General features: G+C 43.3%; 1 protein-coding gene and 1 long non-coding RNA gene across 8 annotated transcripts in view; one reads left to right on the top strand and one right to left on the bottom strand.

Moving 5' to 3' along the window:
* The window catches only part of CPPED1 (calcineurin like phosphoesterase domain containing 1), a 139,024-nt gene extending 124,434 nt beyond the window's left edge, over nt 1–14,590 (top strand). For all 7 annotated transcript variants that reach the window (XM_055561160.1, XM_055561155.1, XM_055561153.1 and 4 more), the window contains one exon: nt 11,315–14,590. In XM_055561160.1, the coding sequence (XP_055417135.1) occupies nt 11,315–11,544 (230 nt within the window). In that variant the 3' untranslated portion in view covers nt 11,545–14,590. The remainder of the gene's footprint in view (nt 1–11,314) is intronic.
* On the bottom strand, nt 5,813–12,810 carry LOC129637216 (uncharacterized). Its single transcript, XR_008707381.1, has 3 exons — nt 12,747–12,810; nt 11,368–11,490; nt 5,813–6,149 (listed from the first exon to the last, which is right to left on the bottom strand). It is a non-coding gene; the product is annotated as an uncharacterized LOC129637216 (long non-coding RNA).
* Nucleotides 14,591–18,338: the final 3,748 nt, after the last annotated feature.

Below are 18,338 nucleotides of genomic sequence, written 5' to 3'. Positions count from 1 at the left end.
ATTTCTAAAAACATTTGCTTTCTTTCTTTAAAAAAAAAAAAAAACTATTGGAGGATGTTTCCTTCACAGTATTATGCTGTTTTCTGCCACACATCATCATGAGTCAGCCACAGATCTACATATGTCCCCTCCCTCTTGAACCTCCCTCCCGTCTCCCACCCCATCCTACCCATCTAGGTATCTTCACGGAGCACCAGGTTGAGCTGGCTTGGGAGCATTTTATTTTTTTATTTTATTTATTTATTTTTAATTTTTTAAATTTAAATTTATTTATTTTAATTGGAGGCTAATTACTTTACAATATTGTATTGGTTTCACCATACATCAACATGAATCCACCACGGGTGTACACGTGCTCCCCATTCTGAACCCCCCTCCCGCCTCCCTCCTCGTACCATCCCTCTGGTCATCCCAGTGCACCAGCCCCAAGCATCCTGTATCCTGCATCGAACCTGAACTGGCAATTCGTTTCTTATATGATATTATACATGTTTCAATGCCATTCTCCCAAATCATCCCCTTGGGAGAGTTTTAAACTGAGATAGTCTCTTGTGCTGATGAGCCTGCAGCCAACACAAACCCCCGGAGAGCTGGCCGTAGGGGCCGGGTGGGTAGATGCCTGTTCCCTGCAGGGTCGCTGCCCCGGTGCCCCCTGAGACTCTCAAGCCACACCGAGTGTCCCCAAGTACCTGAGCAGTCCCTGGAGGGCCGGAAGTCTCTGAATGTCCCCACATCCCGATTTAAAGCATAGAACGATCATCTGACAGCCTAGATTTTACACACTGCAAATACAGTTTTCAGGATTTTATAATGTGGCAGCTCTGAGATAGAGCTATATGTCCTGAGGGGAAACAATTAAGAGATAGATTGCTGAGTGAATAAAAGCAAGTTGCAAATCCATAGGTAGCATATCTCATTTTTATGAAATTACGTGCATTTGTGTATGTGCTTATTTCAGTTGCCATATATCTGAGATCTATTTTATTAGTAGAGACATTTAAATTATCGGAATAACACAGAACTCCTAAAATGGGAAGAGAGACTTTGAGAGATCCGCCGCCGCCCCCCTCCCCAGGCTTTTTTTTAATGCCTTGTATTTTTATAGTATTTGATTTCACCTTTAGCAAGCATGCATTGCTTTTTGAAGAAAACCTTTTTATTTGGAAATATTTTCAAGCTTACAGAAAAGTTGCAAGTAAAAAAGAAATTCCTATATACCTTTTACTCAGCTTTATCTGGCATTTACCCTCAATTGCTTAATTGTTTTATTATTTGCAATAGATATTGCAAGTATATTTTTCTGATCTATTTGAAGGTATATTGCATGCATCATCTGTGTTTTATTTTCCCTTTCTTACACTAAACGTAGGCTCCTATATATACTTTTTTGCATATGACATTTTTCTTTGCAGTTATTCCATATCAGTTCATGGAGATCTTCCTCAGGTTTTTTTTTTCTTTTTCTTTTTTTTACAGCTGTGAGTTTACCATAGTTTATTCAGTTGCTTGCCTCAGGCATGCATTACTTTTGAAAGCAGAAAAACAAAGATGAATAGTGCAATGGAAAATTTAAATCCACTGAACAGAGCAAGCTAAGGTTCTGATAGAAAGTCTGTTTTTATATAGAACAGTCTTATGGACTCTGTGGGAGAGGGAGAGGGTGGGAAGATTTGGGAGAATGGCATTGAAACATGTAAAATATCATGTATGAAACGAGTTGCCAGTCCAGGTTCGATGCACGATACTGGATGCTTGGGGCTGGTGCACTGGGACGACCCAGAGGGATGGAATGGGGAGGGAGGAGGGAGGAGGGTTCAGGATGGGGAACACATGTATACCTGTGGCGGATTCATTTTGATATTTGGCAAAACTAATACAGTTATGTAAAGTTTAAAAATAAAATAAAATTAAAAAAAGAAAAAAGAAAAAAAAATAATAAAATGGGTAGAGCCGTGGGAGAAGTCAGGTGGCTGGTGAGCCCTTGAGCCTCACAAATTGAGCAGTAGAGGCGGCAGGGGGTCCAACCCAGGTCGATCGGGGTCTCCTTGGAGGCAGAGCCTGAGACGACACATGAGTGAACGGGAAGTAACAGTGGGTCGGGGCAGGTGACAGAGTCGAGAAGGATGCGTGCTCATCTGAGTCGGGCTTCAGCCTGATCCAGCAGTAGCTCTAGAGCAGCAATCACCCAAGAGGGGTTCCCACCTTGAGGGGAGGGGGTGGGGGGTCTCCCATCCCCCATATACAATAATGTACTTTGAGAATGTTGAAGAGTGTAAATTAATACATGTAATGAGGCTTGTTTCTGATGCCTGGCCCATAGTAAGTAGATCTTCAACAAATGTTAGCTATTAGTATTATGGTCGTTATGGGCTTCCCAGGTGGTGCCAGTGGTAAAGAACACACCTGCCAATGCAGGAGACTTAAGAGACCCAGGTTCTATCCCTGGGTCAGGAAGATCCCCTAGAGACGGAAATAGCAAGCTAGTCAATCTTAAAGGAAGTCAACCCTGAAGGTTCACTGGAAAGACTGATGCTAAAGCTGAAGCTCCAATACTTTGGCCACCTGATGCAAAGAGCCAACTCATTGGAAAAGAACTTGATGCTGGGAAAGATTGAGGGCAGGAGGAGAAGGGGCAACAGAGGGTGAGATGGTTGCATAGCATCACTGGCTCAGCGGACATGAGGTTGAGCAAGTTCTGGGAGATGGTGAAAGACAGGGAAGCCTGGCGTGCTGCAGTCCATGGGGTCGCAAAGCATCGGACACAACTGAGCATCTGAACAACAGCAACAACCATCATGACCAGCCTTCGAGTCCCAGGTCAGGCACAACCAAAGAACTGGAAGAAGTTGAGGATGTGCTTAGGTCAAAGCCACCCCCTCCAGGAAGCCTACTTACTATGTCCCAGCACCACCCATGATCCATGGCACTTTGTACCTCCAGGGCGGTAGACAGAGCAGCTACTTCTGAGTCAGTCTGATCCAGGTACAAATTCTAGCTGTGCGACCCTGGGCAAGTCCCTTAACCTCTCTGTGCCTGATCCCGTCATCTGTTAAAAGGGGACATTATCTTCCTCGAGGGGGTCCTTAGGAAGCTTAACTGAGATGATGCACGTGCGGAGTGCTCAGCTCAGAGCAGATGCTCAGTAAATAAAACGGCTAAACTGTGTTATTTTCACTTTCTGCATTTTATTATGAAAGCACTTTACAGAGCTACCCAGCTATAGACTTTAAGCTCTTGATTGCTAGAAACGGTTGATCTGGGTGCCCCCCTAGGCTCCACCAACACCTGGCTTCAAGAGGGAGCTCTGCAAATGTTCATTGCCTTGAATCGCCTGAAGAAACAGCATCCTACCCCACCCCGAGAACCAGGAGCAGGCCGTTTCCTTTCTCCACGGTCCCTAGCAGACTTGGGTCGCGGACGCTTGGGCATCTGAAAAGATACCTATCAGTGAAATTCTGAGAGCTCTTGTACTGGAATCTCAAATTGGCAACTCAATATCATAATTTAATATGAAGTATGTCATGCTGGGGCTTCTCTGGTTCTTCAGATGGTAAAGAATCTGCCCACAATGTGGGAGACCCAGGTTCAATTCCTGGTTGGAAAGATTCCCTGGAGAAGGGAATGGCAACCCACTCTGGTATTCTTATATTCTGATATCTCCCCTGATGCTATCTCAGCCATCCCAGGCCACTGGCTTCCCGCAGGGATCATCATCTCCAGGCCTACATCTGAGCTGCCTGCTGAGAAATTGCTTACCTACAAGAGGGATTATTTATACCTGTTTTCTGTATGTTTAGAATCCTATGGACGGAGGAGCTTGGTGGGCTACAGGCCACGGCGTCGCAAAGTCAGACACGACTGAGCGACTTCACTTTCACTTTCTGTATGTTTGGGCTTCCCTTGTGGCTCAGCTAGTAAAAAATCTGTCAGCAATGCGGGAGACCTGGGTTCGATCCCTGGGTTGGGAAGATCCCCTGGAGAAGGGAAAGGCTACCCACTCCAGTATTCTGGCCTGGAGAATTCCATGGACTCGATAGTCCATGGTGTCACAGAGTTGGACGCGACTGAGTGACTTTCACTTCACTTCTGTATGTTCAAACCAACCATCCTTTATTTCTCTTGCCCTTTTCTTTATTTATGAGGCCCATTTTTTCCCCCTTACCACTGAGACAGAATAAATTGAAATTGACTATGACTAAGGATTTGTGACACCATTTTCACTGTGACAGCTGGCAATGTAAAGATGCACAGCATTTTCATAAACATGTACTCAGGCAGGATAAAAGTAAAAAGTGCCCAAATAGAATCTGTTTACACTCTCCAAGCCTAAGTAACACTGAAGGCATTAAGGAAGTCCGTTTTTAAGACCAAAATTGTTACCGGGGTGCATCCCTGATTTCCTGATTGATTCGAGGCAAGTTTCTGATATTAATGAGAATATTAAATTATATGGAGGTTGCCTCCTAATCCTCTGATTGATTTGAAATGAACTTGAATCAGGGCAGCTTAAAAATAGCCTTTATAGCATCTTTATGACCTGATACCATGGAGAAATAAATACGAAGCTAATGCCACGGAAGGCTTCCTCCTGATGCAGGGGCTGTCTCGGCCAGGAATTCTTCCTCTGGTGGTAATTCAAGAAGATGCTTGTCATCTCCTTACAGCAGTTCATAATTCAAAAACAATCTATACGTAATACTCAATTAAGGAACCACAGAGCCATGTCGGCCACAGATGACTGATGAACGGGCTGAATGGAAATTCTGCCCAACTCTAGAAAACACCGCTAAAATCAATCCCCTTGTCAGGGAAACCATGATTTATTAACACATTCCTTAACCTGCATCGAGTTGTGAATCAATGCATCCCCATCAAAAGCTAATACCAAACCGAGATGGCTCAGACTTCATACAGGTCCTGGTGGCAGAAGTAACTCAGACAAGCCTGCATATTACCGGGCCAAGCTGGTTGTGTCTGTGTCCCTCTCCAGGAGGGACCTCTTGGCAGAGATGGGGAGCACCCACTGTTTACTGAGTGCTCCATGGACAGAGGAGCCTGGTGGGCTACAGTCCATGGGGTCGCAAAAGGGTCAGTGTCTATGCCCTTATCCAAACCTCTCTGTCACTGATGAGACAGGTGTCATTATTATCTTATAGGTGAGGAAGTCAAGGTTCACCAAGGTCAGTAAGCGGCCCAAGATCCCCAAGGGCAGAACCCAAGTCTGCAGGCTTGGGCTCTGGCATCTGAGTACCTGGGTTCTGATCCTGGCTGCCCTATTTTCTAACCCAGTCCCTTTGCCTTAGTTCCTTAACTTCTCCATGCCTCAGTCTTCTCATCTGTAAAATGGGAATGACTTCTGTGTTTCCCCCACCCCCCGACCCCCGACCCAGGACAGAGGTCTATTGGGAGGATTCAGCGAGATGTTGGGAGAAAAGTCCTTCAAGTCCTGCCCTTCCAGGCCTCCCTCCACCCATTCTGCCTCAGTGTCTGCCCTTACTTGGGACGGGACCGGGAGGCGTGAGGGGGTTTCAAAACTCCTGGACTTCCCAGGAGGTGGGGAATAGACCCAGAAACTTCCAGTACCAAATGCCAGACTCCTGGTTCCTGTTCCATCCCAAGAAGAGGCTCCCGCTCTTCCCACCTGAGTCTCATCTCTGGGCCAGCCGGGAATGTTGCAGAGCCTAGAAGTCCATACCAGTACCCAGCAGAGTGGAGAGTCAATTGTACGTCCTTACTTTGAGACAGACTTTAGCCTCTTGTATGACGTCCCTTTGTAATTTATCAAATGGTCATTGCCTCAGTGCCTTTTCAGGATGCAAATACCAAGGTCTTTGTTTATTGTAATGGAATGAGATCTCTTTTACCAGAAACGAGAAGGGTCTGAACACAATCACTCTGCTTGCTAACAGTCTCTTTCAAAATCTTTATTTCTGGTCCCCTTTGGCATCTTTGCTCACCTAAAAATCCTCATTTGGTCACATTTTCTGTGACTCGGGACATTAACAATAAACGACGAGCACTCAGGGGCCTGGGGTGGAGAATGGATGGGACTCGCTGGTGGTGGAGAAACCCAGCTGTCCACAGCCCGCCGATGCCCGTTCTGAAAGCTCTGCTGGCCACTTGCACGGTCTCTGTTAATGCTCCTGTCTCTGCAAATGCCAATAAGTACAGCGTGAAATTTAAACATAAGTGAGTTTTTACAGCTAATTATGGCTAATGCAAGCTACTTTCAAAATTGCCAAGCATTCCTTCTAGAACAGTACAGTTTGCAACTATGAATTAGGCATTAAGAGCCAAATTTCATAAACATAATTTAGCAGACAACAAAATAATAATACTAAGTGCTTTCCGACTGGCCATTAGGAGCTCCCCAAGGTGGGTCTAATTGCACATGCTCCCACTGGGACTTCCGACAGCACAGACCATAAGGCTTGGAAACCCCAGGAGGGCAGCGGAGCAGGCAGGCATTTTCACAGCCCTCCAGCCTGCGTGGTCAGGAGCTGTTCACGTGCTCAGTGATACGGTTCCAGCTGCAGCTTTTAGCCACACAGCTCTGTCCCTCCTGTCCTCCTTTCCTGGTCCATGTCACCTCGATGTTGGCTTGTGATCGCCAGGTCAAGTCATCACTGCAAACATTACAGCAATGAAAACATAAAAAGTGGTGCCTCCCCCCTTGCTAACCCCGCCACCCACTAGCCTGGCTGTGAAAGCACCCGTGTGAGTTTAGTGTGTTTGTCCCCCATTCAGCTGAGGATACAAACACACGCACACACATGCTCTCAAACGGACATTGCCTTTTTCTTTTTTAGTTGGAGAGTAATTGCTTTACAGTGTTGTGTTGGTTTCTGCCATACAACAACGGGAGTCAGCCGTGTGTGTGTGTGTGTGTACATATATACAGAACTCTCTCTCTTGAGCCTCCCTCCCAGCCTTCTAGGTCACCACAGAGCACCAGGTTGAGCTCCCTGTGTTATATAGCAACTTCCCACTAGGTATCTGTTTTACATATGGACGTTACCTTTATTTTACAAAAACAAGACCACACAACTTTTTTTACATCTTGCTGTTCATACTTAATAATATATTTGGTGCCTTTCAACACTGGTGTATGTAAATCTACCTCTTTTAAGAAAAATACATGTACTATAATTTATCCAGTCTCCTGTAAATGAATATTATAAATAATGCCTCTGTGCACACTCTGTATTTATGACCACAGACACAACACACCTACACCTATGGGCTCTTCTCTGGTATTTCCAAAGGATATGTTTATGTGAAAATGTTGGCATTGGTCTAGGGGAATGCACAACAAAATGCGAGAACCCAGTTGCACCTATTTACCCTCTGAAATGAGTTGTATCCATTTGCATCTTAATAATAATCAGTGGAAATAGCTGTCTCCCCACCCTTGGCTGTTTTAAGCAGGGAAACCTGGGTCACCTTTCTTTCCATCCCTAGCTGTGGGCCCGGGCCAGCAGACAGCCCCCCTACGCCCAGGTGGGTCTCAGTTCCTACTGCAGGAGAGTGGCTGTAGTCTGCGGGGCTCTGTTCAGTTTCCCAGACCTCTACTAACGAGCAGGGCTCAACATTTGGATCGTGTTTTTGTCATGCTTTCCAGAATCATTGTCAAATGCAGAATAATTCCTTCACCATGAGGATCCCTCCTGTAGCCACACCCATACCCAAGCCCCCTGCACCCCTGGCCCTAACTCCTAGCAACCATATCTGTAATATTGTCACCTTAAGAATGTAATGGAAGTGAGGACTTCCCTGGTGGTCCAGTGGCTAAGACTGCCCTTCCAATGCAGGGGGCCTGGGTTCAGTCCCTGGTCAGGGGACTAGATCCTGCATGCCGCAGCTAAAGATCCCCTGTGCTGCAACGAAGACCCAGCACAGCCAAATAAAGAAAGAAAGAATTAGGTAAATGGAATTATACAATACGGAACCTTTTGAGTTGGCTTTTTTTTAGATCAGTGAAATTTCCTTGAAATCCATTCAAAACATTGCATCTCTCAGTAGCTGATTCCTTTTCATTGCTGAGTAGTGTTCCATGGTGTGAATGCCTCTTCCTGTGACCATTTCTTGGACTTTCCATGTTTTTGATGACCTTTACAGTTTTGGGAAGTACTGGTCAAGTATTTTATAGAACATCTATTGGCAAATAGAAGGGGAAAAAGTGGAAGCAGTGACAGGTTTTCTTTTCTTGGGCTCCAAAATCACTGTGGATGGTGACTGCAGCCATGAAGTTAAAAGGTCTACTGGGATCTGTCTGATGTTTTTCTCATGCCATAGTTATGATCACAGAGGTCAATTACTGTTTTAATCCCAATCATGTTGTTGTTCAATCGCTAAGTCATATCCGAATCTTTGCGACCCTGTCTGCACGCCAGGCTTCCCTGTCCTTCACCATCTCCCAGAGTTTGCTCAAATTCATGTCCATTGAGTCGGTGATGCTATCCAACCATCACATCCTCTGTCGCCCCCTTCTCCTTCTGCCCTCAGTCTTTCCCAGCATCAGGGTCTTTTCCAATGAATCAGTGCTTCAGCATCAGTCCTTCCACTGGATATTCAGGGTTGATTTCCTTTAGGATTGACAGGTTTGATCTCCTTGCAGTCCAAGGAACTCAAAAAATTCAGTAAAAGTTACTACAGAAGTCAGTGGTCTTGACATATTCACAGAACTGTCCCACCATTGCCGCTGCCTTAATTCCAGACCATTTTTACCAGTCTGCAAAGAAACTCTGTGCTTGTTAGCAGTCATCCCCATTCCTTCTTTCCCCTTTTCCTCTAGCAACCTCTAGTGTGCTTTCTTTCACTATGGATATGCCCATTCTGGACATTTCTTAACTTAGCATAATGTTTTGAGAAGTGGTAGACTCTTAGTCTTTATATGTACAAACAAGTATCTATTTAAAAGCCCTTAAATTTGAATGATGGTTTAGCTAGGTAAAAAAATTGAGTTCACAGTTACTTGCCCTAAGCATTTTGAAGGTATTACTCCCTGGTTCTTTTATGATTGAGATGCCTGCTACCTGTCTAATTGTCATTCCTTTATAATATTTTTGCCATGATATCTTTTGAAAACTTTTCTTTTTGATGCTCCATAATTTTACCATGACATATGTCAGTATGAATTGATTTTATTTATCCTACTTAGTAGCTTTTTTTTTGAAAACCCATATGTTCCTCCTTTCTGGAAAATTCCCAACTATTATTTCTTCAAATTGTTCTTACTCTTATTGCCTCCTTTCTTCTGTTCCATTTCCCCTTAAGCACTCACTGATGCCTCTTAACCCATCCTTTGGGTTCTTTGAATTGCTCATTCATATCACTTGAGTCTGGGTCTCGGTGTTGTTTTCTGATTCAGTTCCTCAGTTCTTCCTTTCCACTCACCGATGCCCTGTCTGATGAGTATCTAGTCTACAACTTATCCAATTCATTGAGAGTCTTGTTTTAAAACTTTAACTTTTATGTTCACCATTTCTAAATTTTCATTACCAACTATTCTTATTCAATTCATGCCTGTTTTGTTTCATAACATCTTGTTCTTTTTTTTACAGATATTAGTCCTTTATTGAGAATATTTGAGAGCCAAATATTTATTTTAAATATTTTCCAGACTGTTGATATCATTGATTTCCCATGACGTGAATTCATGTCCCTGATTGAAGAGTTTGTTACTTAGCATGAGATTTTCATGGCTGGGAGGATTTTTCATTTCAGGTTCAATTTGAGTAAGAAGTATTTTGAAGTTCTGTTTTCCCCTAACTTTTCTCTTGACTAACTTCTCTCTGTCCAGTGGTTTTGGTTACTTCCACCCCAAAACTACCCATCTGGGACCAGGCTTTATAATAGTGCTTTAAAGTCTAGGTCCCACAGTCATCCTGGGGAAACACGTTTTGGTTCCTTGACCTGAGCCCGTGTCTGTCTTCCCTCCTTAGGTCCACGGGTTGCAGTCAGCCTTCACCCACTCCTGGGCTGAAGACACCTCCTACCAGCACAGGAAAACCAGTGATTAAATGTTAAGGAGCTATATGAGTTGGTTGTTAAAAGCCATTACTACAATTTAATTATATGAACTCATCATTAAATAAATTATATTAAGAAGCAAAGGTAATATTCAGCATACTCAACACTTACCAGTTTCTTTTGTGTGTGTGGTGGTGGAAGGAAGACATAATTTTTTTTTTCTTTTTGCCTATTTTTTCTTATTTCTAAAATTATGAAAATGTGATAACATATTTATAAGAGACATGGAAAATACAGAACAAAGTTACACGTAGTTCCACTATATATTTTTTTGTTGTTGTTCAGTTGCTAAGTCATGTCTGACTCTTTACAAGTCAAGCCTCTTTTTGGTTTTGGAGCACTTGTTAACCACACCAGCCCAGCACTGCCCAGGGCAGCAGAGGTTTCCTTCAATCTCCTTCCGTTAATGGAAGTATTGAGGCTTCCCTGTTTCCGCCAGGAGCCAACCTTTATTTCCTTATCTCAGAGAAAGTGCTTTCAGTCTCGATTATAAGAGCTCAGCTCCCACTCACTACTCTGTCTTTCTGCTTTTTTTTCTGGTCGTTAGAACTGTTTATTTTGGTTTTGAAGGCTACGTCTGTCCTTTGGTTTCTTTTTCTATATTTTACCTATTGCGGCTCTTAGTTTGGAGAGGAAGCGGTACATTAAATGTTGACCTTGCTGTGCTGTCTTGATTAGAACTCCATAAACGTTATTTTTCATGGACATGTGCCTTCCGCCTCCTGTGGCTGTTTATGTAGGCCTCAGAAGGTTTCCTTCATCTCGCTCAAAGTCATTCACCTTATCACCCTCTCTTTCCTTGTTCCTTGGGGCTTCCCTGGTGGCTCAGTGGCAAAGAATCCGCCTGCCGATGCAGGAGACACAAAAGACACAGGTTCAATCCCTGAGTCAGGAAGATCTCCTGGAGTAGGAAATGGCAATCCACTCCAGTATCCTTGCTTGAAAATTGCATGGACAGAGGGGCCTGGCGGGCTACAGTCCATGGGGTCATAAAGAGTTGGACGTGGCTGAGCACACATGCATACTACATACTCCTCCTTGTTCCCTAGTACTTTCCTGTGTGAGTCATGACAAACAGGTGAATAATGTATTGTGTACTGAGTTATCCTTGGAAAGATTCTATATGTCACATATGCCACCTTCGTATTTATTGTATAATGCTGAATAATATCATGTATTTATAATTAATAATGTGCCGCTGTTCACAGAAGAAACCCTTGGAGCCCCCCGGTTATCTCAATGGAAATCCTTGGCCCCCTAACATTCTCTCCCTCCCCTGCAGGTATCAAGGCTGTGTTCTCAGGCCACTACCACAGGAATGCTGGGGGCACCTACCAGAACCTCGACATGGTGGTGTCATCTGCCATCGGGTGCCAGCTGGGCACAGATACCCACGGGCTCCGAGTCGTGGTGGTCACCGCTGAGAAAATCGTCCACCGATACTACAGCCTAGATGAGCTGAATGAGAAGGGAATAGAAGACGATCTGATGGATCTGTTGAAGGAAAACTAATCGCCAATTATGATTGATTTACTTTTCACTTCTACTGGTTTTTTTTTTTTTCATTTTGTTAGAAACAGTAGCTGCATACAACCCCCTATTGAAATAAAAAAAAAGTATTCCAGGCAGATTTGTGAATTTATGTCCTTCTGCTTAAATCAGAGAGCTGGGTCCTGCCCTAAATGATACTCAAATGGGACGACCCTCCCTTTACAAAAGAAAGGAGGGAGGAGCCTGGAAATGAAAAAATAAATGATATTATTAGAATATCCCTGCATAGGTGATTAAATGCGTTCTCCTAATGATGTGTTTCTCAACTCTGCTCTTCATTAGATGGTTTTCTGGCAGCCCTTGGTAAATGTCTACCTATCAACTTCAGTCACACCTTGACATCCAAGTGTGATCTCTGATGATCCTTTGAGCAAACTGCATCTGATTATAATAAACTGTGGTCAGGACTCCCAAAATGTTAAGCAAAATGAAGGTCATCTCTTTTCCTTCCTAACAAAACAAATCACCATGTCTCATGACTAGAGCTGCAGACTCATCTTAATAAGGAGCTGAGTAGCTGACATTTGCTGTTAAAGTCTGGGACCAGTGATGAAGTTGATACAGGTCAAATGTTGAGTTTACCTTCTTGGCAGCTAGAAAAGTCACCTTTGCACCTAACTGCTCAGTCACTTAGTCGCATCTGACTCTTTGTGATCCATGCTCCCCTGTCCATGTAATTGTCCAGGCAAGAACCACCTGGGAAGCCATAAATTGTTCATATTTGAAAACCTCATCCCAGAGACTAGAACCAAGCCCTTGAAGGTCCATCTCTGCAGTCAAGGGCAGCACACCTGATACCCTCTCATTCATTGCTGCAGCAACTTCCTCTGCATGTGGACCTTCTCCTGTGATGGGAATCATCCTCTGTTTATGAGATCCTTAGCTCTGCTTTCACAGAAAACATGGGAGCTGATGCAGAGTTCTCCAGAAACCAAGCATAAATTACTCTGGGGCAAAAACAGTGGTTTCAGCCATGTTATCTAAATTGGCACCAACTTTGATTAAATGTGCTCGCTGGTGCCTTGATCAAGGAGCATGGATGGGTTAAAATCAACATTCTCGTTGTTTAATCTATTTCTCCGCTGCTCCCGACCACTGTGTTAGTCCAGCCACATCTTCTTTTTCAGCAGATGTCCTGGTGGACCAGGAACCTGGATACTCACCATCCTGCCTGTTTTCCTGTGAAGGAAAACTTCACAGTGTTACATAGTAGCATTCAGTCATCCTAAAAAAAAAAAAAAAAAAAAAAAATACCAACCCAACTGGTTACAAATGAACTGCAAAGTCCATTAAATTAAATGACTTTCTTGTTGAAAAGTTTTAGTCAAAGTAGCAAAACCATGAGAAATTAAAGAGAAAGATAATTGGATATGTAAATTCATAAGGAACAAAAGACAAGTTAATTATACTCCAGATTGGTGACACACCATAGCTCATTGTTATGTGGCAAGAAAATTAAAAATTTTCAAAATTAGTATGCTCCTATTTAAGAGTTCTGCTGCATTCTTGCCTTGTGTTCATCTTTCTTTACAACAGATGTGGCTAGAAGAAATCAAGAAGAGGAATTCAGGAAGAGGTGTAACCAGTAAACCTTGGTTTCTGAGGCCTAGGATGTCGTAACTTGTGAACTGGAATCGTCAATGCAGATTCGGGGTTTCTGGGGGCAATTGGGGAAAGTTCATCACCAAGGGCTAATGGAAACGCCTTGTCATGTCACCTGTAAGAAATACTTTAGACTGTGGCACTTGCGTTTGGGAAAGGATATGGAAATAATTCAAAGCAATGGAAATGAAACTTCTAGATCTCCTTTTCCAGAAACCTAATAAGGAAGGTAATTGACTCAATACACAGCAAGAATATACTAAGAGGGAATCCTATGAAATCCTCTCCATTTTTTTTTTATTATTTAAAATTTTTTTTTACTTTTTTTGTTTGTTTTGGTTTGTTTTAATTGGAGGATAATTACTTTACAATATGGTGGTGGTTTTGGCACCCCACTCCAGTACTCTTGCCTGGAAAATCCATGGACGGAGGAGCCTGGTAGGCTGCAGTCCATGGGGTTGCTAAGAGTCGGACACGACTGAGCGACTTCACTTTCACTTTTCTCTTTCATGAGTTGGAGAAGGAAATGGCAACCCACTCCAGTATTCTTGCCTGGAGAATCCCAGGGACGGCGGAGCCTGGTGGGCTGCCGTCTATGGGGTCACACAGAGTCTGACACGACTGAAGTGACTTAGCATTTGCCATACATTCACATGAATCAGCCATGGGTGTACATGTATTCCCCATCCTGACCCTCCTTCCCACCTCTCTCCCCATCCCATCCCTCAGGGTCATCCCAGTGCACCAGCCTTGAGCACCCTGCCTCGTGCATTGAACCTGGAATGGCGATCTATTTCACATATGATAATATACATGTTTCAATGCTATTCTCTCAAATCATCCCACCCTCACTTTCTTCCACAGAGTCCAAAAGTCTGTTCTCTACATCTGTGTCTCTTTTGCTGTCTCGCATATAGGGTCATCATTACCATCTTTCTAAATTCCATATATATGCATTAATATACTGTATTGGTGTTTTTCTTTCTGACTTACTTCACTCTGTATAATAGGTTCCAGTTTCATCCACCTCATTAGAACTGATTCAAATGCATTCTTTTTAATGGCTGAGTAATATTCCATTGTGTATATGTACCACAGCTTTCTTATCCTGCATCTGCAGATGGACATCTAGGTTGCTTCCATGTTCTGGTTATTGTAAACAGTGCTGCAATGAAGATTAGGGTACATGTGTCTCTTTCAATTCTGGTTTCCTCAGTATGTATGCCAAACAGCATTATTTTCCAGTGGTGTTAGGTTCAGAAAGGAGTTAGGAAAGTATTATCAGTCTGATAGTTGATAATTACCAGTGTGTTCACTTATGATTCCTTTTCCTTTTAAAAAGAGATATATTTCTTTAAAAGTGCCTTATGCCATGATAAATAATAAAACACACCATGATCATAAATGCCATGGTTTTGATTGTTGATTATGTGCTAAGTACTGTTTTAAGTCCTTTGGCTCAGAGTAGTGGGACCACTTGGCCAAGGTCACAGTGGGCAAGTCAGGATTGAAGTGTAAGCAGTCCAGCTGCTGAGCCTGTGTTCCCCAACACTGTCCTCTTTCCTGGAAAACATTTTTCACAAGTGAGAGCTTTGTACCTGCATTTGGCAGTAGTCAATATTCGGCACTCAGTTGTTAGTCAGAGGCTCTGGGACTTCATCCCAAGGTTTGCAAAGCCTGAGCAGGGCCCAGAAGCCCCTTCTCTGACACCAGGTTCAGGGTGGCGAAAGCCTATCCAAGGAACAGGTTGTTCCAGGCAGAGAATTTTCACTGGAGGAAATTGAAAAGCTGAACTGAACCATAATGGGCCACAGGACATAGCTCTGGCCACACCAGTAGATGCTTCAGCAGGTGATGCTTCCTTCCTTGTTCAGGTTCACACTCCAGGGGGTAGGAAACCAGCTGCTCTCTCAGGGCTCCCTTCTTCCATTAAGGATTTTAATTGGAAAAGAAATAAGGGACTGCTAAAGGAAGAAGGATATTTACAGTGATCTAGAATCAGGTTGTCAAGACTCAGGAGTGGGTTTGTGGACTTCAGGTTTCAATTAATGATTTTAATTGGAAAAGAAATAAGGGACTGCTAAAGGAAGAAGGATATTTACAGTGATCTAGAATCGGGCTGTCAAGACTCAGGAGTGGGTTTGTGGACCACAGGTCGGAGAGATGATCATCTTAACCATATTTGCTTTTTACAATAAATAAGTTCATCTCAAGTCTTCAGTCATGTGTCCCCTCCGGTTGGAGGGAAGAATGGGGACGGGGGGATGTGGTAAATTTCCTGGAGCATTTCATGATGTCTTGACTTTCAGTATTCCAAGATAGTCCCTAATAGACTCAAGTTTTAAGCCTGAATAACTTGTTGTGATTCAGTCACTAAGTCGTGTCTGACTCTTTAAGACCCTCATGGACTGCAGCATGCCAGGCTCCCCTGTCCTTCACTGTCTCCCAGAGTTTGGCCAAATTCATGTCAATTGAGATGAATAACTAGGACTGGGAAAAGAATCTAAAAAAGAGTGGACATATGTATACATGTAACTGATTTACTTTACTGTATGGCAGAAACTAACACAACATTGTAAATCAACTATACTCCAATAAAAATTTTTTAAAAGGATACACGGTGAAGGACAGGGAAGCCTGGCATGCTGCAGTCCACGGGGTCGCAAAGAGTCGGGCACGACTGAGCGACTGAACAACAATGTTCATAGCACTGTAAAAAACAAAACTAGGACCGTTTATCTTGTGTGCATGCTCAGTCACTCAGTTGTGTCTGATTCTTTGTGATCCCATGGACTGCAGTCCACCGGGCTCCTCTGTCCACGGGATTTTCCAGGCAAGAATACTGGAGTGGATTGCCATTTCCTCATCCAGGGAATCTTCCTGACCCAGGAATCAAACCCACGTCTCTGGCATATCCTGCATCGGCAGGCAGATTCTTTACCCCTGAGCCACCTGGAAAGTCCCCAAGAGGAACTAAAAAGCCTCTTGATGAAAGTGAAAGTGGAGAGTGAAAAAGTTGGCTTAAAGCTCAACATTCAGAAAACGAAGATCATGGCATCTGGTCCCATCACTTCATGGGAAATAGATGGGGAAACAGTGGAAACAGTGTCAGACTTTATTTTGGGGGGCTCCAAAATCACTGCAGATGGTGATTGCAGCCATGAAATTAAAAGACACTTAGTCCTTGGAAGGAAAGTGATGACCAACCTAGATAGCATATTCAAAAGCAGAGACATTACTTTGCCAACAAAGGTCCGTCTAATCAAGGCTATGGTTTTTCCTGTGGTCATGTATGGATGTGAGAGTGGACTGTGAAGAAAGCTGAGTGCCGAAGAATTGATGCTTTTAAACTGTGGTGTTGTAGAAGATTCTTGGGAGTCCCTTGGACTGCAAGGAGATCCAACCAGTCCATCCTAAAGGAGATCAGTCCTGGGTGTTCATTGGAAGGACTGATGCTGAAGCTGAAACTCCAATACTTTGGCCACCTCATGCGAAGAGTTGACTCATTGGAAAAGACCCTGATGCTGGGAGGGATTGGGGGCAGGAGGAGAAGGGGACGACAGAGGATGAGATGGCTGGATGGCATCACTGACTCGATGGACATGAGTCTGAGTGAACTCCAGGAGTTGGTGATGGACAGGGAGGCCCGGCGTGCTGCGATTCATGGAGTCGCAAAGAGTCGGAGACGACTGAGCAACTGAACTGAACTGAACTGAACCTGCAAAAGATACTGAGTTATAAATCTATATATACATAATACAATTTAATATTACAGTCTGTTCTCTAATGTGAAATCTTTTGAGAAAGGTAGCAAAAACATCATTTGCATTTACTTGAACCCTTAGTACTTATTCCCCAAGTAGCGTCTAAAACAGCCTTTTGCAGTTGTGAAATTAAGTGGCAATACTGTATTGAGCTAAGGGGAAAAAAAGAAGATTTAGGAATAAATTGTCAAGGCAAGTTCTTTAAAAGCTCTCTGTAATAGACGCCAGGGATTTCTTGTTCAGATAACCTTAGCAGTTTTGGTTGCACATGCAAGAGATAGTACTTGACAGGTAATATTGATTTTTTTTTAATAATTTCAGAAAATACTGTCTTAATGCCATTGGAGAGCTCTTTAGGTATATTTATATACACACAAAATGAAGGATTTTTTTCTTGGATTAATAAATGACCTCTAGCATCTTTCTAGAAAACATTTTAGTGACTAAATTCTCTTTTCCGTCAATGGATTTTCATTAGTAACTACACAGGCACACACACACACACACACAAGTATATATTCAGATCAGCTTTTTTCTTTAGATAAAACCCAAAGGAACTATAGAAGTTAAAAAAAAAAAAAACTCTGTAAATAAATTTCATTAAATGTGAATATTCAGAAATTACCTATTTTTCTGTTCTGATATTTGTCTTCAAAAAGTAATTTTCTTCCTTAAAGGGGCTTTGCATCTCATTTAGAACGAAGTTCGGACTCCTTCCCTTGACTTCCCAGGCCCCGCCCACTCTGCCCCGCCCCACCTCTCGGCTCCGCCCCCTTGCTCTTGCGGACAGCCGCACTGCCCTGTGCCCTTGCTGTCTCCTCTGATGGGAACTGGCTTCCTGTCTTTTGGGGCTTCAGCTCAGAAGTCCTCAGAATGGCCTTCTATCCCCACCTGTCTGTCGTTGTGCTCCTTATCCGCCACAGGCGTCGCCTCCCCCACTCATTTATTTTCTTCAAAGCATATCACTAAGAACTGTGCTTGTTTTTCCATGATCTTTATGTGTACCACCCACCCCCACCCAGAATGCAAGGAAGGACCTTGTCCATCTCATTGGCCACTCTTCCCAATGCTTAGAACCCTGCCTGGGACAGAGCAGCTGTTCAATAAGGACTTAGCAATGAATGTGGAATAAGATGTATAGCTATACTGATGATGACATCAATATTGTACTATATTCATGTAATACGTTAACACTCAATACAGGGAAGGAAGGAAGGAGAAGAGGCCATATTCCCAAGCCTTGTGGGATTGTCCTTAAAGTTAGGTATTGTCAACAACAGGTCAGTGATTAACAATATCAGTGTTACCTTTGGTTCTCCACTCAAAGTGAAGAAATTGGGAGTAAAAAGAGAAGTGTCCCTGACTTAGTAATTCTAAGTCCTGTTTACT

The sequence above is a fragment of the Bubalus kerabau genome, chromosome 23 (assembly GCF_029407905.1).
Source record: "Bubalus kerabau isolate K-KA32 ecotype Philippines breed swamp buffalo chromosome 23, PCC_UOA_SB_1v2, whole genome shotgun sequence".
NCBI classification, from domain to species: domain Eukaryota; kingdom Metazoa; phylum Chordata; class Mammalia; order Artiodactyla; family Bovidae; genus Bubalus; species Bubalus kerabau.
The sequence above is the reverse complement of the archived record's forward strand: the minus strand, read 5'-3'. Positions and strand labels throughout refer to the sequence as shown.